The 25,938-nt window shown below is 45.3% G+C and overlaps 1 protein-coding gene across 1 annotated transcript in view; it reads right to left on the bottom strand.

The window, feature by feature from the left end:
• LOC115206667 (homeobox protein cut-like 1) overlaps positions 1–25,938 on the bottom strand; it is a gene marked incomplete in the record, with an annotated part of 109,749 nt that overhangs the window by 37,450 nt on the left and 46,361 nt on the right. The window contains 2 exon segments of the mRNA XM_029773853.1: positions 10,221–10,299; positions 21,895–21,942. Of these exon segments, the coding sequence (XP_029629713.1) occupies positions 10,221–10,299; positions 21,895–21,942 (127 nt within the window).

Below are 25,938 nucleotides of genomic sequence, written 5' to 3'. Positions count from 1 at the left end.
CTCTTAGAGCGTTCACAGTCAGCCCAGTGACACCCCTATCAGATCACAGCAAAATCACAGTCTACTTGAACAGAGCAATACTCAATCATGAGGCATCAAAGCCGAACAAACTGCATACTATTAAGAAATGCTATAGATGGAAGGAAAGTAGTGTGGAAACCTACCGGAAAAAAATAAAAAAATTCAAAAACAACAAATTCAATACCTTTCTAACAACTTACTGGACAAAACGTTTCACTGCAATAGTGAGGGTGTAAACTTGGCAGTAGAAAACCTAAATAGTATATTTGATCTCTCAAACCTAAACATTTCAACCAGACAACATTTCAACCAGACAACATAAGAACATTTACAACAATGACAAATTGTTTGATGAAGAATGCAAAAACTTAAGTAAGGAATTGAGGAACCTATCTGACCAAAAACCCAGAGAGAAACCAAGAAAACCTGAGCCTTGACTTTGGAGAAACAAACAATAAAGAAACAAAAAAGGTTGCAGAGGTGTTTAATCCCAGGGTGCTGAGCTTGCCAGTTGGTCAGCGCATGCTCGGAGTACATGTCCTGGTAATCCGTCTGGCCCTGCGGCAATGTGAATGTTGACCTGTTTAAAGGTCTTACTCACATCGGCTACGGAGAGCGTGATCACAGTCGTCCGGAACAGCTGGTGCTCTCATGCATGCTTCAGTGTTGCTTGCCTCGAAGCGCTCATAGAAGTTATTTAGCTCATCAGGTATGCTCGTGTCACTGGGCAGCTCACGGCTGTGCTTCCCTTTGTAGTCCATAATAGTTTGCAAGCCCTGCCACATCTTGCCAAATCAGCTCAATGTAATTGAAGAATCCATATAATCTAACCACTTCTGGGGAAATTGGAACACACTAAAAACACACAACATGAAGAGCTACAGTGCCTTGAAAAACTATTCACCCCTCTTTTTCCTATTTTGTTGCATTACAATTTAAACTGATTTTTATTTGGATTTCATGTAATGGACATACAAAAGTCCAAATTGGTGAAGTGAAATAGAAAAAAATAGCTTGTTTCAAAAATGTAGAAAAGTGGTGCGTGCATATGTATTCACACCCTTTGCTATGAAGCCCCTAAATAAGATCTGGTGCAACCAGTTACCTTCAGAAGTCACATATTTAATTAAATAAAGTCCACCTGTGTGCAATCTAAGTGTTACATGATCTGTCACATGGTCTCAGTATATATACACCTGTTCTGAATGGCCCCAGGGTCTGCAACACCACTAAGCAAGGGGCAACACCAAGCAAGCAGCACCATGAAGACCAAGGAGCTCTCCAAACAGGTCAGGGACAAAGTTGTGGAGAAGTACAGATCAGGGTTGGGTTATAAAAAAATATCAGAAACTTTGAACATCCCACGGAGCACCATTAAATCCATTATTAAAAGATGGAAAGAATATGGCACTACAACAAACCTGCCAAGAGAGGCCGCCCACCAAAACCCATGGACCAGGCAAGGAAGACATTAATCAGAGAGGCAACAAAGAGACAGAAGATAACCCTGAAGGAGCTGCAAAGCTCCACAGCGGAGATTGGAGTATCTGTCCATAGGACCACTTTAAGTCATACGCTCCACAGAGCTTGGCTTTACGGAAGAGTGGCCAGAAAAAAGCCATTGTTTAAAGAAAGAAATAAGCAAACACATTTAGTGTTCGCCAAAAGGCATGTGGGAGACTCCCCAAACATGATGAGACTAAAATTGAACTTTTTGGCCATCAAGGAAAACGCTCTGTCTGGCACAAACCCAATACCTCTCATCACCTGAGAACACCACCATAGTGGCAGCATCATGCTGTGGGGATGATTTTCTTCGGCAGGGACTGGGAAACTGGTCAGAATTGAAGGAATGATGGATGGCGCTAAATACAGGGAAATTCTTGAGGGAAACGTTTCAGTCTTCCAGAGATTTGAGACTGGGACGGAGGTTCATCTTCCAGCAGGACAATGACCCTAAGCATACTGCTAAAGCAACACTCGAGTGGTTTAAGGGGAAACATTTAAATGTCTTGGAATGGCCTAGTCAAAGCCCAGACCTCAATCCAATTGAGAATCTGTGATATGACTTAAAGATTGCTGTACACCAGTGGAACCCATCTGACTTGAAGGAGCTGGAGCAGTTTTGCCTTGAAGAATGGGCAAAATCCCAGTAGCTAGATGTGCCAAGCTTATAGAGACATACCCCAAGAGACTTGCAGCTGTAATTACTGCAAAAGGTGGCTCTACAAAGTATTGACTTTGGGGGGTGAATAGTTATGCACGCTCAAGTTTTCAGTTTTTTTGTACTATTTCTTGTTTGTTTCACAATAAAAAAATATTTTGCATCTTCAAATTGGTAGGCATATTGTGTAAATCAAATGATACAAACCCCACCAAAAAAATCTATTTTAATTCCAGGTTGTAAGGCAACAAAATAGGAAAAATTCCATGGGGGGGTGAATACTTTTTCAAGCTACTGTATCACCATTTTAGGGCTCCACAGATAGATGGCAGCTTGAGAAGGTTCATAACAACGGCATGACACGACTGAGTCACGGAGGTGCAACCTATCAGTAGAATTAAATGAATCGAATATGAATGAATAGAATCCAAAAATCAAAATGTATGGATGAACCACTTCTCCAATATAATCAATAACAAACTGCAAACACATATAAACTATATATACACACACAAAAGTATGAAGACACCCCTACAAATTAGTGGATTCAGATATAGTTCAGCCACACCCGTTGCTGACAAGTGTATAAAATCGAGCACACAGCCATACAATCTCCATAGACAAACATTGGCAGTTGAATGGCCTTACTGAAGAGCTCAGTGACTTTCAATGTGGCACCATCATAGGATGCCACCTTTCCAACAAGTCAGTTTGAAAAATGGATGCGCTGCTAGAGCTTCCCTGGTCAACTGTTATTGTAAAGTGGAAATGTCTAGGATCAACAACGGCTTACCCGCGAAGTGGTAGGCCACACAAGCTCACAGAACGGGACTGCCGAGTGCTGAAGCGCGTAAAAATTGTCTGTCCTCAGTTGCAACACTCACTACCGAGTTCCAAACTGCCTCTGGAAGCAACGTTAGCACAACAACTGTTCGTCGGGAGCTTCATGAAATGGGTTTCCATGGCCGAGCAGACGCACACAAGCCTAACATCACCATCCGCAAGCATCGGCTGGAGTGGTGTAAAGCTCAACGCCATTGGACTCTGGAGCAGTGGAAACATTCTCTGGAGTGATGAATCACACCTCACCATCTGGCAGTCCAACGGACGAATCTGAGTTAGGTGGATGCCAAGAGAACTCCTCTTGTCTGAATGCATAGTGCCAACTGTAAAGTTTGGTGGAGGAGGAATAATGGTCTTGGGCTGTTTTTCATGGTTCAGACTAGACCCCTTAGTTCCAGTGAAGGGAAGTCTTAACCCTACAGCATTCAATGACATTCTAGACGATTCTGTGCTTCCAACTCTGTATCAACAGTTTGGGGAAGGCCCTTTCTTGTTTCAGCATGACAATGCCCCTGTGCACAAAGCGAGGTCTATACAGAAAGGTTTTGTCGAGATCGGTGTGGAAGAACTTGACTGGCCTACACAGAACCCTGACCTCAACCCCATCGAACACCTTTGGGATGAATTGGAACACAGACTACAAGACAGGACTAATCCCCCAACATCAGTGCCCGACCTCACTAATGCTCTTGTGGCTGAATGGAAGCAAGTCCCCACAGCAATGTTCCAACATCTAGTGGAAAGCCTTCCCAGAAGAGTGGAGGCTGTTATAGCAGCAAGGGGGGGGACCAACTCCATATTAATGCCCATAATTTTGTAATGAGATGTTCGACGAGCAGGTGTCCACATACCTCTGGCCACGTAGTGTACATGTTAGAGTCAGTTATTAAAGACTACCAGAACCCACTGGATACTCAAATTAATTCACCACAGGACAAAATAAAAACGCTTCCACCCCAAAAAAAGTCCTGTGGTGTTGACGGTATCCAAAATGAAATGATAAAATATACAGATCGCAAATTCCAACTGGTTATACTTAAACACTTTAACATCATCCTCAGCTCTGGCATCTTCCCCAACATTTGGAACCAAGGACTGATCACCCCAGTAGCTAACTAACGTTAGATAACTAGCTAACATACCAGTACATATAGTGTAGCTAACTAACGTTAGATAACTAGCTAACATACCGGTACATATAGTGTAGCTAACTAACATTAGATAACTAGCTAACATACCGGTACATATAGTGTAGCTAACTAACGTTAGATAACTAGCTAACATACCGGTACATATAGTGTAGCTAACTAACGTTAGATAACTAGCTAACATACCGGTACATATAGTGTAGCTAACTAACGTTAGATAACTAGCTAACATACTGGTACATATTGCTGTAATGCTATGCGGTTCGTAAGGATAGTGTAGCTAACAAATTGTCAGCCAACATAACGTGTAAGGTAACTTATTTGAAAAGTCATTACTTTTAATTACATTGCTCATAATTAGTTAAACCAATGAATGTGTCCGATTTCGTCAAACTTCGGCTGCATATTTTCCGCCATTTCTTCAAATCTGAAAACGTTGTGAAGCCACACCCATTTTCTGAAGAAATGCATTATGGGCCCTCTTCCCTAATGCTTGGAACCAAGGACTGATCACCCCAATCCACAAAAGTGGAGACAAATTTGACCTCAATAACTACCATGTGACATCAACAGTAACCCTGGGAAAATCCTCAGCATTTAAAATTGGTAATAAACACAAATATTTCTTTCCTCAGGGCCATGGGGTGAGACAGGATGCAGTTTGATCCCTATCCTCTTCAACATACTGATATAGATATATATATATACATACATATAACAATGAATTGGCCAGCACCCGGCCTCACCCTACTAGACTCAGTAATCCAACGTCTACAGTGAATCTCAAATAAGACAAAAGTCCTGTAGAAATGATATCTAGACACTGTTGCCTTAGAGCACACACAGATTTACACCTACCTCGGGAAGTACCGGGGGGTGAGACAGGGATGCAGCTTGAGCCCCACTCTCTTCAACATATACACTGAGTGTACAAAACATTAGGAACACCTGCTCTTTACATGACATAGACTGACCAGATGAATGCTATCATCCCTTATTGTTGTCACTTGTTAAATCCACTTCAAATCAGTGTAGATGAAGAGGAGGAGGCAGGTTATATCAGTGTAGATGAGGCAGGTTAAATCAGTGTAGATGAGGCAGGTTAAATCAGTGTAGATGAAGAGGAGGAGGCAGGTTATATCAGTGTAGATGAGGCAGGTTAAATCAGTGTAGATGAGGCAGGTTAAATCAGTGTAGATGAAGAGGAGGAGGCAGGTTATATCAGTGTAGATGAGGCAGGTTAAATCAGTGTAGATGAGGCAGGTTAAATCAGTGTAGATGAGGCAGGTTAAATCAGTGTAGATGAGGCAGGTTAAATCAGTGTAGATGAAGAGGAGGAGGGAGGTTATATCAGTGTAGATGAGGCAGGTTAAATCAGTGTAAAACACCTAATTGAGACTCTACATGCAGAATTCTGCAAAAATATCCTCCGTGTACAACGTAGAACACCAAATAATGTATACAGAGCAGAATTAGGATTACTCCCTCAAATTATCACAAATCCAGAAAAGACACGTTAAATTCATCAACCACCTAAAAGGAAGTGATTCCCAAACCTTCCTTAACAAAGCCATCACCTACAGAGAGATGAACCTGGAGAAGAGTCCCCTAAGCAAGCTGGTCCTGGGGCTCTGTTCACAAACACACCCCACAGAGCCCCAGGACAGCAACACAATTAGACCCAACCAAATCATGAGAAAACAAAAATATAATTACTTGACACATTGGAAAGAATTAACAGAAAAACAGAGTAAACTAGAATGTTATTTGGCCCTAAACAGAGAGAACACAGTGGCAGAATACCTGACCACTGTGACTGACACAAACTACCTAACCTCCTGCCAAATGTATGACCATATTAGAGACACATATTTCCCTCAGATTACACAGACCCACAAAGAACTAGAAAACAAACCCAATTTTGATAAACTCCCATATTTACTGGGTGAAATACCACAGTGTGTCATCACAGCAGCAATATTTGTGACCTGTTGCTACAAGAAAAGGGCAACCAGTGAAGAACAAACACCTTTGTAAATACAACCTATATTTATGTTGATTTACTTTCCTTTTCATACTTGCACAATGTTACAACACTGTACATTGCCATAATATTAGCATTTGAAATGTCTATTTATTTTAAAACTTTTGCGAGTGTAATGTTTACTGTTATTTTCTGATTGTTTATTTCCCTTTCGTTTCTTGTCTCTTCAACTTGCTTTGGCAACATATGTTTTCCATCCCAATAAAGCCCTTTGTATTGAGAGAGACAAAGAGAAGAAGGAGAGAGAGAGACAAAGAGAAGAAGGAGAGAGAGAGACAAAGAGAAGAGGGAGAGAGAGAGACAAAGGAGAGAGAGAGAGACAAAGAGAAGAAGGAGAGAGAGAGACAAAGAGAAGAAGGAGAGAGAGAGACAAAGAGAAGAGGGAGAGAGAGAGACAAAGGAGAGAGAGAGAGACAAAGAGAAGAGGGAGAGAGAGAGACAAAGGAGAGAGAGAGAGACAAAGGAGAGAGAGAGAGACAAAGAGAAGAGGGAGAGAGAGAGACAAAGGAGAGAGAGAGAGACAAAGAGAAGAGGGAGAGAGAGAGACAAAGAGAAGAAGGAGAGAGAGAGACAAAGAGAAGAGGGAGAGAGAGAGACAAAGAGAAGAAGGAGAGAGAGAGACAAAGAGAAGAAGGAGAGAGAGAGACAAAGAGAAGAAGGAGAGAGAGAGACAAAGAGAAGAAGGAGAGAGAGAGACAAAGAGAAGAGGGAGAGAGAGAGAAAGGAGAGAGAGCGAGCAAGAAAAAGAGAGAGGAAGCACTTTCTACTCCACATTAAATCTGTGATTCCCTCTGTGACGCAAGTCAGTTTTGATTTGTGGAGTGGCGTTGTTGTCGGGTCACTGTGATAAAGTCGGTCTTGTCAGTCTGATTGGTCTTCACGGGTGATTGACAGGCGTGAAGCAGGACGTTTTGATGCACATCTTCATCCCTGTAAAAATGAGCAGTGTGTGTGTGTGTGTGTGTGTGTGTGTGTGTTGTGAAGGAAATGTAGCAGGAACCTTAGAGCTGAGGGATCAAGCAGAATACCAGGATGTGTGTGTGTGTGTGTGTGGAGGGTTCTGTGCACGACTGAAAATGTCCAGGCCTCAAAACACCACTTCCCCTCGAACAAGCTATACATTTATATCGAATGACGCACAGAAAAGACCATGTATTACATCACCTCATTATAGCGTGTCGAGTTAAGAACATATAGCAGACAGAGTAATATAGCAGACAGAGAAATATAGCAGACAGAGAAATATAGCAGACAGAGAGAAATGCTGCTAGGAATGACCTGTCCTTCTCACAGCTTCCCCGGGCTTCAATAAAGCTCTACAAAAACAGTTCACTCTCCATTAAAACCTGTGTTTTTGTGTTCGTCTTCATGCTTTGTTCATGTGGGTTAGTCAGGAGCGGGATGTGGCCGTACTTGGCATTCCTGTCAGGAAACCACTTCCGCTCAATCGCTCTACAGCATACACTGGTAGGAGGAAGTACACTGGTAGGAGGAAGTACACTGGTAGGAGGACGTACACTGGTAGGAGGACGTACACTGGTAGGAGGAAGTACACTGGTAGGAGGACGTACACTGGTAGGAGGAAGTACACTGGTAGGAGGAAGTACACTGGTGGGAGGAAGTACACTGGTAGGAGGAAGTACACTGGTAGGAGGAAGTACACTGGTAGGAGGAAGTACACTGGTGGGAGGAAGTACACTGGTAGGAGGAAGTACACTGGTGGGAGGAAGTACACTGGTAGGAGGAAGTACACTGGTGGGAGGAAGTACACTGGTAGGAGGAAGTACACTGGTAGGAGGAAGTACACTGGTAGGAGGAAGTACACTGGTAGGAGGAAGTACACTGGTGGGAGGAAGTACACTGGTGGGAGGAAGTACACTGGTAGGAGGAAGTACACTGTGGGAGGAAGTACACTGGTAGGAGGAAGTACACTGGTAGGAGGAAGTACACTGGTGGGAGGAAGTACACTGGTAGGAGGAAGTACACTGGTGGGAGGAAGTACACTGGTGGGAGGAAGTACACTGGTAGGAGGAAGTACACTGGTAGGAGGAAGTACACTGGTGGGAGGAAGTACACTGGTAGGAGGAAGTACACTGGTAGGAGGAAGTACACTGGTGGGAGGAAGTACACTGGGTAGGAGGAAGTACACGGGTAGGAGGAAGTACACTGGTGGAGGAAGTACACTGGTAGGAGGAAGTACACTGGTAGGAGGAAGTACACTGGTAGAGGAAGTACACTGGTAGGAGAAGTACACTGGGTGGGAGGAAGTACACTGGTAGGAGGAAGTACACTGGTAGGAGGAAGTACACTGGTGGGAGGAAGTACACTGGTGGGAGGAAGTACACTGGTGGGAGGAAGTACACTGGTGGGAGGAAGTACACTGGTAGGAGGAAGTACACTGGTGGGAGGAAGTACACTGGTAGGAGGAAGTACACTGGTAGGAGGAAGTACACTGGTAGGAGGAAGTACACTGGTAGGAGGAAGTACACTGGTGGGAGGAAGTACACTGGTGGGAGGAAGTACACTGGTAGGAGGAAGTACACTGGTGGGAGGAAGTACACTGGTGGGAGGAAGTACACTGGTGGGAGGAAGTACACTGGTAGGAGGAAGTACACTGGTAGGAGGAAGTACACTGGTAGGAGGAAGTACACTGGTGGGAGGAAGTACACTGGTAGGAGGAAGTACACTGGTGGGAGGAAGTACACTGGTGGGAGGAAGTACACTGGTGGGAGGAAGTACACTGGTGGGAGGAAGTACACTGGTGGGAGGAAGTAGCACGGCTCATTCTCTCTACAGTTTACACCGGGTCGGGGGGGCATCTATTCATGTCTTACCTGGGACATCTATTCATGTCTTACCTGGGACATCTATTCATGTCTTACCTGGGACATCTATTCATGTCTTACCTGGGACCTGGGACATCTATTAATGTCTTACCTGGGACCTGGGACATCTATTAATGTCTTACCTGGGACATCTATTCATGTCTTACCTGGGACATCTATTCATGTCTTACCTGGGACATCTATTCATGTCTTACCTGGGACCTGGGACATCTATTCATGTCTTACCTGGGACATCTATTAATGTCTTACCTGGGACCTGGGACATCTATTCATGTCTTACCTGGGACCTGGGACATCTATTCATGTCTTACCTGGGACATCTATTAATGTCTTACCTGGGACATCTATTCATGTCTTACCTGGGACATCTATTCATGTCTTACCTGGGACATCTATTAATGTCTTACCTGGGACATCTATTAATGTCTTACCTGGGACATCTATTAATGTCTTACCTGGGACATCTATTAATGTCTTACCTGGGACATCTATTAATGTCTTACCTGGGACATCTATTAATGTCTTACCTGGGACATCTATTCATGTCTTACCTGGGACATCTATTCATGTCTTACCTGGGACATCTATTAATGTCTTACCTGGGACATCTATTAATGTCTTACCTGGGACATCTATTAATGTCTACCTGGGACATCTATTAATGTCTTACCTGGGACATCTATTAATGTCTTACCTGGGACATCTATTAATGTCTTACCTGGGACCTGGGACATCTATTAATGTCTTACCTGGGACATCTATTAATGTCTTACCTGGGACCTGGGACATCTATTCATGTCTTACCTGGGACATCTATTAATGTCTTACCTGGGACCTGGGACATCTATTAATGTCTTACCTGGGACATCTATTAATGTCTTACCTGGGACCTGGGACATCTATTCATGTCTTACCTGGGACATCTATTCATGTCTTACCTGGGACATCTATTAATGTCTTACCTGGGACATCTATTCATGTCTTACCTGGGACATCTATTAATGTCTTACCTGGGACATCTATTAATGTCTTACCTGGGACATCTATTAATGTCTTACCTGGGACATCTATTAATGTCTTACCTGGGACATCTATTAATGTCTTACCTGGGACATCTATTAATGTCTTACCTGGGACATCTATTCATGTCTTACCTGGGACATCTATTAATGTCTTGTAGACGTTCAAGAAGGAACCTTCTGCCTCTTTACTTCTTTTGCTCAAGGCATCGATCTGAAAGGAGGAGAAGAGAAAAGAGGAATAATTCAATGAAAACAGCTGTCAGTGTGTCTATGTTTTTCTGTGAACGTGTCTATAACGTTGATCTGTAATAACGAGCAGTAGTTCAGTGTTCTCTGCTAAACCATTCCACACAAATTATATTCTGTTCAGCTGTTCCTCTGATGAAGGAAGCCTTTTCTTTCTGCTGTTAACCATTTCAGTCTGGCACTGCCGGGTAAAACTGTACCACACTGACATCAGTTAACAGCTTCCCACAGCTGGCTTAGGGTTTATAGACACAGACGTTAATTCAGGGCTCGACCAGGGCGATACGTTGGATCCATTTTGTAATGCAGAAACGCAGCCATTAACGTAAGAATCATGACACGGAATGTCATCAGTGACATTACTGAAATGGGTGGCAATAGAAAGGATGAATCATTACTGAAATGGGTGGCGTTAGAAAGGATCCACCATTACTGAAATGGGTGGCGTTAGAAAGGAACCACAATTACTGAAATGGGTGGCGTTAGAAAGGAACCACCATTACTGAAATGGGTGGCGTTAGAAAGGAACCACAATTACTGAAATGGGTGGCGTTAGAAAGGAACCACAATTACTGAAATGGGTGGCGTTAGAAAGGAACCACCATTACTGAAATGGGTGGCGTTAGAAAGGAACCACCATTACTGAAATGGGTGGCGTTAGAAAGGAACCACCATTACTGAAATGGGTGGCGTTAGAAAGGAACCACCATTACTGAAATGGGTGGCGTTAGAAAGGATCCATAATTAAGCCAAGCCCCACCCCTCCCCAGCACAGATCTCTCTCTCTCCATAACACACCCTCTCTCTCTCTCTCTCTCCATAACACACCCTCTCTCTCTCTCTCTCTCCATAACACACCCTCTCTCTCTCTCTCCATAACACACCCTCTCTCTCTCTCTCTCTCCATAACACACCCTCTCTCTCTCTCTCTCTCCATAACACACCCTCTCTCTCTCTCTCCATAACACACCCTCTCCCTCTCTCCATAACTTTCTCGTTAAATAGGCAGTATACTGCTTCTCCTTCCAAGCCCTCAGAACTTCTATTGAGAAAGAACAAATAAGTCCTCAATCCTCATATTATCAGCCAAGTGGCTGCTAGAAGTGTAAACAGGGCACTACAGCCTCTCTGCTCCTATGGGAACAAAATAAAGCTCCCCAAATGGTATTTATACAACTGCTTTTGGTTGCCGCAAAACATCTGTCCCTGAGCGGGCTGATGCCGTCGCTCTCCACCTCCCGAACACACAGCGAGATGTGAGCCGAGCCTATTCAGGGTTGGTCTGTCCTTGCCACCACTAACAATGCTGCCCTAGACTAGAATACAGGTCTGAGTACCTACTGCTGACGTATCCTTGATATCACTAGAATACAGGTCTGAGTACATACTGCTGCCTAGACTTGAATACAGGTCTGAGTACATACTGCTGCGCTACATCCCCCAGGGTCATACAGGGGTTCAATACACCCCCCCCCCCCCCACCCACCCAGGGTCATACAGGGGTTCAATACACCCCCCCCCCCACCCAGGGTCATACAGGGGTTCAATACACCCCCCCCCCCCCAGGGTCATACAGGGGTTCAATACACACGTCAGGGTTATAAACGGATTCAATACACACCCTAGGATTATAAACGGGCTAGACCAGAACCACAAGTCCACCCAGACAGACTCCTCCAGTATATTTGTGCTCGTCTCAACCACAAACCATTCAAAAATAGTACAGAGACTATTAGCATATTACCTCACACAGAGAGAGATAATAAACTACCCTCAACTGAAAGTCAGTCGCTTCATGCCTCCGGAAAGTATTCAGACTCCTTGACTTTTTCCACATTTTGTTACGTTACAGCCTTATTCTAAAATAGATTCCCCCCCCTTATCATTCTACACACAATACCCCATAATGACAAAGCAAAAACAGATTTTGAAATTTTGCAAAAGCATATATATATATAAATAAAATAAAAAAAGGGAACTATCACATTTACATAAGTATTCAGACCCTTTACTCAGTACTTTGTTGAAGCACCTTAGCCAGCGATTACAGCCTCAAGTCTTCTTGGGTATGACGCTACAAGCTTGGCACAACTGTATTTGTGGAGTTTCTCCTATTCTTCTCTGCAGATCCTCTCAAGCTCTGTCAGGTTGGATGGGGAGCGTCGCTGCACAGCTATTTTCAGGTCTCTCCAGAGATGTTCGATCAGGTTCAAGTCTGGGCTCTGGCTGGGCCACTCAAGGACATTCAGAAACGTGTCCTGAAGCCACTCCTGCGTTGTCTTGACTGTGTGCTTAGGGTCGTTGTCCTGTTGGAAGGTGAACCTTCACCCCAGTCTGGGGTTCTGAGCGCTCTGGAGCAGGTTTTCATCAACGATCTCTCTGTACTTTGCTCCGTTCATCTGTCCCTCGATCCTGACTAGTCTCCCAGTCCCTGCCGCTAAAAAACCTCACAGCATGATGCTGCCATCACCATGCTTCACCGTAGGGATGGTGCCAGGTTTCCTCCAGATGTGAAGCTTGGAATTCGGGCCAAAGAGTTCAATCTTGGTTTCATCAGACCAGAGAATTTTGTTTCTCATGGTCAGGTCCTTTAGGTGCCTTTTGTCAAACTCCAAACGGGCTGTCATGTGGCTTCGGTCTGCCCACTCTAAAGAGGAACTCTGGAGCTCTGTCAGAGTGCCCTTCTCCCCGATTGCTCAGTTTGGCCGGGCGGCCAGCTCTAGGAAGAGTCTTGGTGGTTCCAAACTTCTTCCATTTAAGAATGATGGAGGCCACTGTGTTCTTGGGGACCTTCAATGCTGCAGACAATTTTTGGTACCCTTCCCCAGATCTGTACCTCGACACCTGTCTCGGAGCTCTACGGAGAATTCCTTCAACCACAGGTAGACTCCAAGTTGTAGAAACATCTCAAGGATGATCAATGGAAACAGGATACACCTGAGCTCAATTTAGATTCTCATAGCAAATGGCATGTTTTATTATTTTTAATAAATTTGCAAACATTTCTAAAAACCTGTTTTTGCTTAATCAATATGGGGTATTGTGTGTAGATGGATTGAATAAAGAAAATCCTCATTAATTTTAGAATAAGGCTGCAATGTAACAAAATGTGGAAAAAGTCAAGGGGTCTGAATACTTTCTGAAGGCAATGCATCTACTGCACAGACATCCCCAGGTGATTATCTAACACTGTATCTACTGCACAGACATCCCCAGGTGATTATCTAACACTGCATCTACTGTACAGACATCCCCAGGTGATTATCTAACACTGCATCTACTGTACAGACATCCCCAGGTGATTATCTAACACTGCATCTACTGTACAGACATCCCCAGGTGATTATCTAACACTGCATCTACTGTACAGACATCCCCAGGTGATTATCTAACACTGCATCTACTGTACAGACATCCCCAGGTGATTATCTAACACTGCATCTACTGTACAGACATCCCCAGGTGATTATCTAACACTATCTACTGCACAGACATCCCCAGGTGATTATCTAACACTGCATCTACTGTACAGACATCCCCAGGTGATTATCTAACACTATCTACTGCACAGACATCCCCAGGTGATTATCTAACACTGCATCTACTGCACAGACATCCCCAGGTGATTATCTAACACTGCATCTACTGCACAGACATCCCCAGGTGATTATCTAACACTGCATCTACTGCACAGACATCCCCAGGTGATTATCTAACACTGCATCTACTGCACAGACATCCCCAGGTGATTATCTAACACTGCATCTACTGCACAGACATCCCCAGGTGATTATCTAACACTGCATCTACTGTAACAGACATCCCCAGGTGATTATCTAACACTGCATCTACTGCACAGACATCCCCAGGTGATTATCTAACACAGTTGGAAACAAACCTGAGCACTATAGAGATATGACATATACACGTGTTCACACACACAAGAGAAAACGGGCCAGTGTACTTCACTGCCAGCCCTCCCCACACACTCACACACACACACACACGCGTCAGCACCTTCTGACATCATCACTCAGCACCAGCCACGCTTATCCATCTGCCCATTGTGTGTGAAGGACATTGGGCTGACCTGTGTGTGTGTGTGTGTGTGTGTGTGTGTGTGTGTGTGTGTGTGTGTGTGTGATAAGGACTGGTAGTAGAAAGTAGAGTCTGAGGGCCGGGATAATGGAAATTCTTATCTGATCAATGGACCTGCAGGAAACACAAAATAGGCCACACACACACACACACACACACACACACACACACACACACACACACACACACACACACACCCCTCCACCTCCTGTGGGAACAGAAGTCTATTTGATTCTTATGACCCAGAGAACTCCACTTTTCAATGACAAATGAAGACAGAGGGACGCATCGGATTTGGTTTTTGTTACCAAACATACAATATTCACAAAGCCTCGATCTTGATCAGAGTACTACACTGGACTAAAATAAGAATGCAACATGCAACAATATTCAAAGATTTGACTGAGTTACAGTTCATAGAAGGAAATCAGCCAATTTAAATAAATTGATTAGGCCCTAATCTATGGATTTCACATGACTGGGCAGGGGTGCAGCCATGGGTGGGCCTTGGGAGGGCATAGAACCACAAAGATGGCAGCCAGGCCCACGCACTTGGGAGCCAAGCCCAGCCAATCAGAATGAGTTTTCCCCATAAAAGGCAGAAATACTCCTCAGGCCAACCCCTCCTCCTCAGTTTCATCAGCTGTCCAGGTGGCTGGTCTCAGACAATCCCGCAGGTGAAGAAGCCTGGATGTGGAGGTCCTGGGCTGGTGTGGTTACACGTGGTCTGCGTTTGTGTAGACGGTTTTGTGTACTGCCAAATTCTCAAAAATGACGTTGGAGGCGGCTTATGGTAGAGAAATGAACATCAAATTCCCTGGCAACAGCTCTGGTGGACATTCCTGCAGTCAGCATGTCAATTGTAAGCTCCCTAAAAACATCGGTGGTGTTGTGTGACAAAACTGCACATTTTAAAGTGGCCTTTTATTGTCCCCAGCACAAGGTGCACCTGTGTAACGATCATGTTGTTTAATCAGCGTATAGATATGCCACACCTGCCAGGTGGATGGATTATCAGGGCAAAGGAAAAATGCTCACTAACAGGGATGTAAACAAATTTGCGCACAAAATTTGAGAGAAATAAGCTTTTTGTGTGAATGGAACATTTCTGGAATAATTTATTTCAGCTCATGAAAAATACGACCAACACTTTACACGTTGCGTTCATATTTTTGTTCAGTATAGATAACAGGGTTGATGTAGGAATACAACGCCATAGACAGGGTTCATCAACAACAGGGATATAGATCCCTGGATAACAGGTCCCGTCAGGGAAAAACATGAGGAATTACAACAGCACATTAATAACACTGTTAGATCCCTGGATAACAGGTCCCGTCAGGGTAAAACATGAGGAATTACAACAGCACGTTAATAACACTGTTAGATCCCTGGATAACAGGTCCCGTCAGGGTAAAACATGAGGAATTACAACAGCACGTTAATAACACTGTTAGATCCCTGGATAACAGGTCCCGTCAGGGTAAAACATGAGGAATTACAACAGCACGTTAATAACACTGTTAGATCCCTGGATAACAGGTCCCGTCAGGGTAAAACATGAGGAATTACAACAGCACGTTAATAACACTGTTAGATCCCTGGATAACAGGTCCCGTAAGGGTAAAACATGACAACAGCACATTAATAACACTGTTAGATCCCTGGATAACAGGTCCCGTCAGGGTAACACGTGAGGAATTACAACAGCACATTAATAACACTTTTAGATCCCTGGATAACAGGTCCCGTCAGGGTAAAACATGAGGAATTACAACAGCACGTTAATAACACTGTTAGATCCCTGGATAACAGGTCCCGTCAGGGTAAAACATGAGGAATTACAACAGCACGTTAATAACACTGTTAGATCCCTGGATAACAGGTCCCGTCAGGGTAAAACATGAGGAATTACAACAGCACGTTAATAACACTGTTAGATCCCTGGATAACAGGTCCCGTCAGGGTAAAACATGACAACAGCACGTTAATAACACTGTTAGATCCCTGGATAACAGGTCCCGTCAGGGAAAAACATGACAACAGCACGTTAATAACACTGTAAGATATAAGTAGCTGCTTTACTTGACAGGGCAGAGGCACAATGATTAGGCCCAACATTAACCACAATACAAGTCTGTGTGTGTGTGTGTGTGTGTGTGTGTGTGTGTGTGTGTGTGTGTGTGTGTGTGTGTGTGTGTGTGTGTGTGTGTGTGTGTGTGTGTGTACACAAGTGCGTGTGACAGTGTGTGTGTGTGTGTGTGTGTGCGCAGTAAGTCAAACAACACATGTACTTTCTGCACCACATCAAAACTCATAATATTCTTTATAGACTCTGGATCACCAAAGACTGTGTGAAGCTCCCTGAAATTACAGCACAGTAAAATAACATGACTACTGCTCAGAGGAAGAAGAACCACAACCCAATGCTACACTGGAATATTCTCAGCCCTGCGGCAGGGCTGCCCTGTCACATTGGATATGTGTGTGTGTGTGTGTGTGTGTGTGTGTGTGTGTGTGTGTGGCTCAGGGAGGTGAAATCATAGGGTAGAACCACCTACTCCACCCCCATAACCGTCCAAGTCTACAACAACAGCTTCCATGGGAGGGGAATGAGCATCACGATGAGACTCAGAGGGGTTGTCTCAGAACACCACACGCCGACGCGAGACAAAACTCCTTTTTATAGCGCAGACGCAGTAAGATATTGGCCTCTGTATCCATTAAGACGTCAACAACGGCGACGTCGTCAACAACAACGCTGGAAACAAACAAGTGATTTTATGAAAAGCAACATTCCCCTCGAGACATGCAGCCATGCAGAATGAGAGGAATTAAGATTAGTGGACTGTGATTGGCTGATGCCAGGGTTTTTGTTGTGTCTCTCTTCACAGGATGTAATTTAAACATGGCCAGAGGTTAAAGGACAGAATGAAGAGAGGACAGTAATAATCAGGAGAGAGAGAGAGAGGAGCACGAGAGAGAGAGAGAGAGAGAGAGAGAGAGGCACGAGAGAGAGAGAGAGAGGCACGAGAGCGAGAGAAAGAGAGAGGCACGAGAGAGAGAGAGAGAGAGGCACGAGAGCGAGAGAAAGAGAGAGGCACGAGAGCGAGAGAAAGAGAGAGGCACGAGAGAGAGAGAGAGAGAGAGGCACGAGAGAGAGAGAGAGAGAGAGAGGAGAACGAGAGAGAGAGAGAGAGAGAGAGAGGAGAACGAGAGGAAGAGAGGAGCACAGTCGGGCTCCTGAGTGGCACAGCGGTCTAAGGCACTGCATCTCAGTGCTAGAGGCGTCACTACAGTCCCTTTATCACATTCGGCTGTGATTGGGAGTCCCATAGGGCGGTGCACAATTTTTTAAATGTATTTTTATTTCACCTTTATTTAACCAGGTAGGCTAGTTGAGAACAAGTTCTCATTTATAACTGCGACCTACAATTAGCCCAGCGTCGTCCAGTTTTGGCCGGGGTAGGCCGTCATTGTAAATAAGAATTTATTACTGACTGACTTGCCTACTTAAATAATGGTTAAATGTAATGTAATATATATATATATATATACTGCTCAAAAAAATAAAGGGAACACTTAAACAACACAATGTAACTCCAAGTCAATCACACTTCCGTGAAATCAAACTGTCCACTTAGGAAGCAACACTGATTGACAATAAATTTCACATGCTGTTGTGCAAATGGAATAGACAACAGGTGGAAATTATAGGCAATTAGCAAGACACCCCCAATAAAGGAGTGGTTCTGCAGGTGGTAACCACAGACCACTTCTCAGTTCCTATGCTATCAGCATCCTGGCTGATGTTTTGGTCACTTTTGAATGCTGGCGGTGCTTTCACTCTAGTGGTAGCATGAGACGGAGTCTACAACCCACACAAGTGGCTCAGGTAGTGCAGCTCATCCAGGATGGCACATCAATGCGAGCTGTGGCAAGAAAGTTTGCTGTGTCTGTCAGCGTAGTGTCCAGAGCATGGAGGCGCTACCAGGAGACAGGCCAGTACATCAGGAGACGTGGAGGAGGCTGTAGGAGGGCAACAACCCAGCAGCAGGACTGCTACCTCCGCCTTTGTGCAAGGAGGAGCAGGAGGAGCACTGCCAGAGCCCTGCAAAATGACCTCCAGCAGGCCACAAATGTGTATGTGTCTGCTCAAACGGTCAGAAACAGACTCCATGAGGGTGGTATGAGGGCCCGACGTACACAGGTGGGGGTTGTGCTTACAGCCCAACACCGTGCAGGACGTTTGGCATTTGCCAGAGAACACCAAGATTGGCAAATTCGCCACTGGCGCCCTGTGCTATTCACAGATGAAAGCAGGTTCACACTGAGCACGTGACAGACGTGACGGAGTCTGGAGACGCCGTGAAGAATGTTCTGCTGCCTGCAACATCCTCCAGCATGACTGTTTTGTTGGTGGGTCAGTCATGGTGTGGGGTGGCATTTCTTTGGGGGGCCGCACAGCCCTCCATGTGCTCGCCAGAGGGAGCCTGACTGCCATTAGGTACCGAGATGAGATCCTCAGACCCCTTGTGAGACCATATGCTGGTGCGGTTGGCCCTGGGTTCCTCCTAATGCAAGACAATGCTAGACCTCATGTGGCTGGAGTGTGTCAGCAGTTCCTGCAAGAGGAAGGCATTGATGCTATGGACAGGCCCGCCCGTTCCCCAGACCTGAATCCAATTGAGCACATCTGGGACATCATGTCTCGCTCCATCCACCAACGTCACGTTGCACCACAGACTGTCCAGGAGTTGGCGGATGCTTTCGTCCAGGTCTGGGAGGAGATCCCTCAGGAGACCATCCGCCACCTCATCAGGAGCATGCCCAGGCGTTGTAGGGAGGCCATACAGGCACGTGGAGGCCACACACACTACTGAGCCTCATTTTGACTTGTTTTAAGGACATTACATCAAAGTTGGATCAGCCTGTAGTGTGGTTTTCCACTTTAATTTTGAGTGTGACTCCAAATCCAGACCTCTATGGGTTGATAAATTGGATTTCCATTGATTATTTTTGTGTGATTTTGTTGTCAGCACATTCAACTATGTAAAGAAAAAAGTATTTAATAAGATTATTTATTTCATTCAGATCTAGGATTTGTTATTTTAGTGTTCCCTTTATTTTTTTGAGCAGTGTATATATATATTTATATATATAAAAAGAGAGAGAACCACGAGAGAGAGGTCACAAAAACAGGAGAAAAGAGAAAAAACCTCTGTCCTCAGTCACTGTTCGATTGAATCACTGCCTGGCATCTGATACTCACACAGTACATCTATTAGAGGAATGGCCGATTAATTAGGGCCGATTTCAAGTTTTCATAACAATCGGTAATCGGTATTTTTGGCCACCGATTTGCTAATAATTTTTTTATATATATATAATCTTTTTATAAATCTTTTTTAACTAGTCAAGTCAGTTAAGAACACATTCTTATTTTCAATGATGGCCTAGGAACGGTGGGTTAACTGCCTTGTTCAGGGGCAGAACGACAGATTTTAACATTGTCAGCTCGGGGATTCAATCTTGCAACCTTACGGTTAACTAGTCCAACGCTCGAACCACCTGCTTTACATTGCACTCCACGAGGAGCCTGCCTGTTACGCGATTGCAGTAAGAAGCCAAGGTAAGTTGCTAGCTAGCATTAAACTTATCTTATAAAAAACAATCAATCAATCACTAGTTAACTACACATGGTTGATGATATTACTAGTTTATCTAGCCTGTCCTGCGTTGCATTTAATCGATGCGGGGCGCATTCGCGAAAAAGGACTGTCGTTGCTCCAACGTGTACCTAACCATAAACATCAATGTCTTTCTTAAAATCAATACACAAGTATATATTTTTAAACCTGCATCTTTGGTTAATATTGCCTGCTAACATGAATTTCTTTTAACTAGGGAAAATGTGTCACCTCTGCAACAGAGTCAGGGTATATGCAGCAGTTTGGGCCGCCTGGCTCGTTGCGAACTGTGAAGACTATTTCTTCCTAACAAAGACAGCCAACTTCGCCAAACGGGGGATGATTTAACAAAAGCGCATTTGCGGAAAAAGCACAATCATTGCACGACTGTACCTAACCATAAACATCAATGCCTTTCTTAAAATCAATACACAGAAGTATATATTTTTAAACCTGCATATTTACCTAAAAGAAATCCAGGTTAGCAGGCAATATTAACCAGGTGAAATTGTGTCACTTCTCTTCCATTCATTGCACGCAGAGTCAGGGTATATGCAACAGTTTGGGCCGCCTGGCTCGTTGCAAACTAATTTGCCAGAATTTTACGTAATTATGACATAACATTGAAGGTTGTGTAATGTAACAGGAATATTTAGACTTAGGGATGCCACCCGTTAGATAAAATACGGAACGGTTCCGTATTTCACTGAAAGAATAAACATGATAGTTTCCGGATTCGACCATATTAATGACCTAAGGCTCGTGTTTCTGTGTGTTATTGTGTTATAATTAAGTCTATGATTTGATAGAGCAGTCTGACTGAGCGGTGGTAGGCAGCAGCAGGCTCGTAAGCATTCATTCAAAACAGCACTTTCGTGCGTTTTGCCAGCAGCCCTTCGCAATTCTTCAAGCATTGCGCTGTTTATGACTTCAAGCCTGTCAACTCCCAAGATTAGGCAGGTGTAACCGATGTGAAATGGCTAGCTAGTTAGCGGGTGCGCACTATTAGCGTTTTAAACGTCACTCGCTCTGAGACTTGGAGTAGTTGTTCCCCTTGCTCTGCATGGGTAATGCTGCTTCGAGGGTGGCTGTTGTCGATGTGTTCCTGGTTTGAGCCCAGGTAGGAGCGAGGAGAGGGACGGAAGCTATACTGTTACACTGGCAATACTAATGTGCCTATAAGAACATCCAATAGTCAAAGATATATGAAATACAAATGGTATAGAGAGAAATAGTCCTATAATTCCTATAATAACTATAACCTCAAACTTCTTACCTGGGAATATTGAAGACTCATGTTAAAAGGAACCACCAGTTTTCATATGTTCTCATGTTCTGAGCAAGGAACTTAAACGTTAGCTTTCTTACATGGCACATATTGCACTTTTACTTTCTTCTCCAACACTTTGTTTTTGCATTATTTAAACCAAATTGAACATGTTTCATTATTTATTTGAGGCTAAATAGATTTTATTGATGTATTATATTAAGTTAAAATAAGTGTTCATTCAGTATTGTAGTAATTGTCATTATTACAAAGAAATGTTTTTTTCCCCTTTCAATTGTTTAAAAAAAAAAATCGGCCGATTAATCGGCATCGGCCTTTTTTGGTCCTCCAATAATCGGTATCGGTGTTGAAAAATTATAAAATCGGTCGACCTGTAACATCTATGTACTGAAATACAAGAGGACACGGACACACACGGACACACGGACACACACACACACACACACACACACACACACACACACACACACACCCACACACTTACCTCTCCCTGGAAGCTCTTTAGCAGAGGAGCCACTTGCTTTCTGACATCCTGAAAGACGAAGAAGAAAGCGTTTAGAAGGAATGGTTTCCAGAGCACACTGATAAACACACGGTACCAATCTATAGAGGTGTCTTCCCTGTGGCTCAGTTGGTAGAGCATGGTGTTTGCAACGCCAGGGTTGTGGGTTCGATTCCCACGGGGGGCCAGTACAAAAAATAATAATAATAAATAAATAATAATACAAAAAAATAAATACAAATATTAAATGCATGAAATGAAATGTATTCATTCACTCTGGATAAGAGCGTCTGCTAAATGACTAAAATGTAAATGTGTTGTGTTACATCGTAGTGTTTGACCCACACTGGCAGGAGCCCGTATCAACACTGTTCATAGCCTATTTAACCTCAGCCACAGATATAGCATTAGGTCAAGAGTCAGTGGTTTCTGATCAAGTATATACCTCCAGGAACATGCACATCCACACACTGTCAGTTAGCTTGACTACAGCCCTGTTGAGATGCAGTGTACACCACATCACAGTACAGTAAGACATTGAAATAATGTCAAAGAAATTCATCATCTGGTAGAGATAGAGAAACCTAACCTGGTCCGACCTGGATGAACCTAACCTGGTCCGCTGTGAATAATAAACCTAACCTGGTCCGCTGTGAATAATAAACCTAACCTGGTCCGCTGTGGATAAACCTAACCTGGTCCGCTGTGGATAAACCTAACCTGGTCCGACGTGAATAATAAACCTATCCTGGTCCGCTGTGAATAAACCCAACCTGGTCCGACCTGGACGAACCCAACCTGGTCCGACCTGGACGAACCCAACCTGGTCCGACGTGGACGAACCCAACCTGGTCCGACGTGGACGAAGCCAACCTGGTCCGACGTGGACGAACCCAACCTGGTCCGACGTGGACGAACCCAACCTGGTCCGACCTGGACGAACCCAACCTGGTCCGACCTGGACGAACCCAACCTGGTCCGACGTGGACGAACCCAACCTGGTCCGACCTGGACGAACCCAACCTGGTCCGACGTGGACGGGTCCGACGTGGACGGGTCCGACGTGGACGAACCCAACCTGGTCCGACCTGGACGAGCCCAACCGGGTCCGACCTGGACGAGCCCAACCGGGTCCGACCTGGACGAGCCCAACCGGGTCCGACCTGGACGAGCCCAACCGGGTCCGACCTGGACGAGCCCAACCGGGTCCGACCTGGACGAGCCCAACCGGGTCCGACCTGGACGAGCCCAACCGGGTCCGACCTGGACGAGCCCAACCCGGTCCGACCTGGACGAGCCCAACCCGGTCCGACCTGGACGAGCCCAACCCGGTCCGACCTGGACGAGCCCAACCCGGTCCGACCTGGACGAGCCCAACCCGGTCCGACCTGGACGAACCCAACCCGGTCCGACGTGGACGAACCCAACCCGGTCCGACCTGGACGAACCCAACCCGGTCCGACGTGGACGGGTCCGACGTGGACGGGTCCGACGTGGACGGGTCCGACCTGGACGAACCCAACCCGGTCCGACCTGGACGAACCCAACCCGGTCCGACCTGGACGAACCCAACCCGGTCCGACCTGGACGAGCCCAACCCGGTCCGACCTGGACGAGCCCAACCCGGTCCGACCTGGACGAGCCCAACCCGGTCCGACCTGGACGAGCCCAACCCGGTCCGACCTGGACGAGCCCAACCCGGTCCGACCTGGACGAACCCAACCCGGTCCGACCTGGACGAACCCAACCCGGTCCGACCTGGACGAACCCAACCCGGTCCGACGTGGACGAACCCAACCCGGTCCGACGTGGACGAACCCAACCCGGTCCGACGTGGACGAACCCAACCCGGTCCGACGTGGACGAACCCAACCCGGTCCGACCTGGACGAACCCAACCCGGTCCGACCTGGACGAACCCAACCCGGTCCGACGTGGACGAACCCAACCCGGTCCGACGTGGACGAACCCAACCTGGTCCGACGTGGACGAACCCAACCTGGTCCGACGTGGACGAACCCAACCTGGTCTGACGTGGACGAACCCAACCTGGTCCGACGTGAATAACCCCAACCTGGTCCAACGTGGATGAGTCTAATTTAGTCTGTTGTCATCTGATTTCTAGGCTGGTTATTCAGAGCTAACCTCACTATCAATTATTATACCATGGCATTGTTGAATACTTGTTTCTGATTGGCTTGAAGGGCATTCTTACTTCCCTATAACGCACGGTACATCAACCCGGTACATCGGCCCGGTACATCGGCCCGGTACATCAGCCCGGTACATCCCCACGGTAGAATTCATGGCTACAGTTCATTCTTACATGTTCTATGTTTGAGCTGCTTTTGAAAGAAGAAGTCGAATTGAAAACATTATTGGCATTGTTGAATTACATTTTCATAATAGCAAGCTACAGGACTGATGGTTTGGTTGACTAGACTAGCAAGTCTGTTTGTTTGGTTACTACGGCAACTACTGTCTAATAAACTTGCTAGCTACTTCAGCGGACGTTACAACACATTTCTAGCGGCAAAAATGTGTTAAATTATAGCCGTGTTATAAAAAGGGAGAATCAACCAGGGACTCTATGGGTTCTCTGGAACATAATGCAACTCCGTGGAAGGTCAGTTCCACTCCTGTAGCGTGTCGTGGAACACACCTTCCACCTCGTTCATTAGTTTCTAAAGAACGCGTCGCCTCTCGTTAATGATCCCTTACGTCATGACGGTAACGTTCCTAATAACAACAACGATGCTTTGATTCCAGTCTGCGTTTGAACAATTAAGTTGCCTTGGAAACACACGACAATACCCTGAGGTATCCCCGGGAGAAACAGGACAGACAGAATGATTCCAGTCAGCAGGAATGTCACTTAGCACATCTAACACAGATAAAGTACAGGCCAAACAATCCAAAATGGGGGAAAGGTCAGTCTAGCTGTATGGAGAAGGTACTGCTATGTTTCAGCTGTTATGGTCAGTCTAGCTGTATGGAGAAGGTACTGCTCTGTTTCAGCTGTTATGGTCAGTCTAGCTGTATGGAGGAGAAGGTACTGCTCTGTTTCAGCGGTTGTGGTCAGTCTAGCTGTATGGAGAAGGTACTGCTCTGTTTCAGCTGTTATGGTCAGTCTAGCTGTATGGAGAAGAAGGTACTGCTCTGTATCAGCTGTTATGGTCAGTCTAGCTGTATGGAGAAGGTACTGCTCTGTTTCAGCTGTTATGGTCAGTCTAGCTGTATGGAGAAGGTACTGCTCTGTTTCAGCTGTTATGGTCAGTCTAGCTGTATGGAGAAGGTACTGCTCTGTTTCAGCTGTTATGGTCAGTCTAGCTGTATGGAGAAGGTACTGCTCTGTTTCAGCTGTTATGGTCAGTCTAGCAGCATGGAGGAGAAGGTACTGCTCTGTTTCAGCTGTTATGGTCAGTCTAGATGTATGGAGGAGAAGGTACTGCTCTGTTTCAGCTGTTATGGTCAGTCTAGCTGTATGGAGGAGAAGGTTCTGCTCTGTTTCAGCTGTTATGGTCAATCTAGCTGTATGGAGAAGGTACTGCTCTGTTTCAGCTGTTATGGTCAGTCTAGCTGTATGGAGAAGATGCTGTTCTGTTTCTGCTGTTATGGTCAGTCTAGCTGTATGGAGAAGGTACTGCTCTGTTTCAGCTGTTATGGTCAGTCTAGCTGTATGGAGAAGGTACTGCTCTGTTTCAGCTGTTATGGTCAGTCTAGCTGTATGGAGAAGGTACTGCTCTGTTTCAGCTGTTATGGTCAGTCTAGCTGTATGGAGAAGGAACTGCTCTGTTTCAGCTGTTATGGTCAGTCTAGCAGTATGGAGGAGAAGGTACTGCTCTGTTTCAGCTGTTATGGTCAGTCTAGCTGTATGGAGGAGAAGGTCCTGCTCTGTTTCAGCTGTTATGGTCAGTCTAGCTGTATGGAGGAGAAGGTCCTGCTCTGTTTCAGCTGTTATGGTCAGTCTAGCTGTTTGGAGAAGGTACTGCTCTGTTTCAGCTGTTATGGTCAGTCTAGCTGTATG

This window comes from Salmo trutta, chromosome 13, assembly GCF_901001165.1.
Source record: "Salmo trutta chromosome 13, fSalTru1.1, whole genome shotgun sequence".
NCBI lineage: Eukaryota > Metazoa > Chordata > Actinopteri > Salmoniformes > Salmonidae > Salmo > Salmo trutta.
Note: the sequence above shows the minus strand (reverse complement) of the source record. Positions and strands in the feature narration are given on the sequence as shown.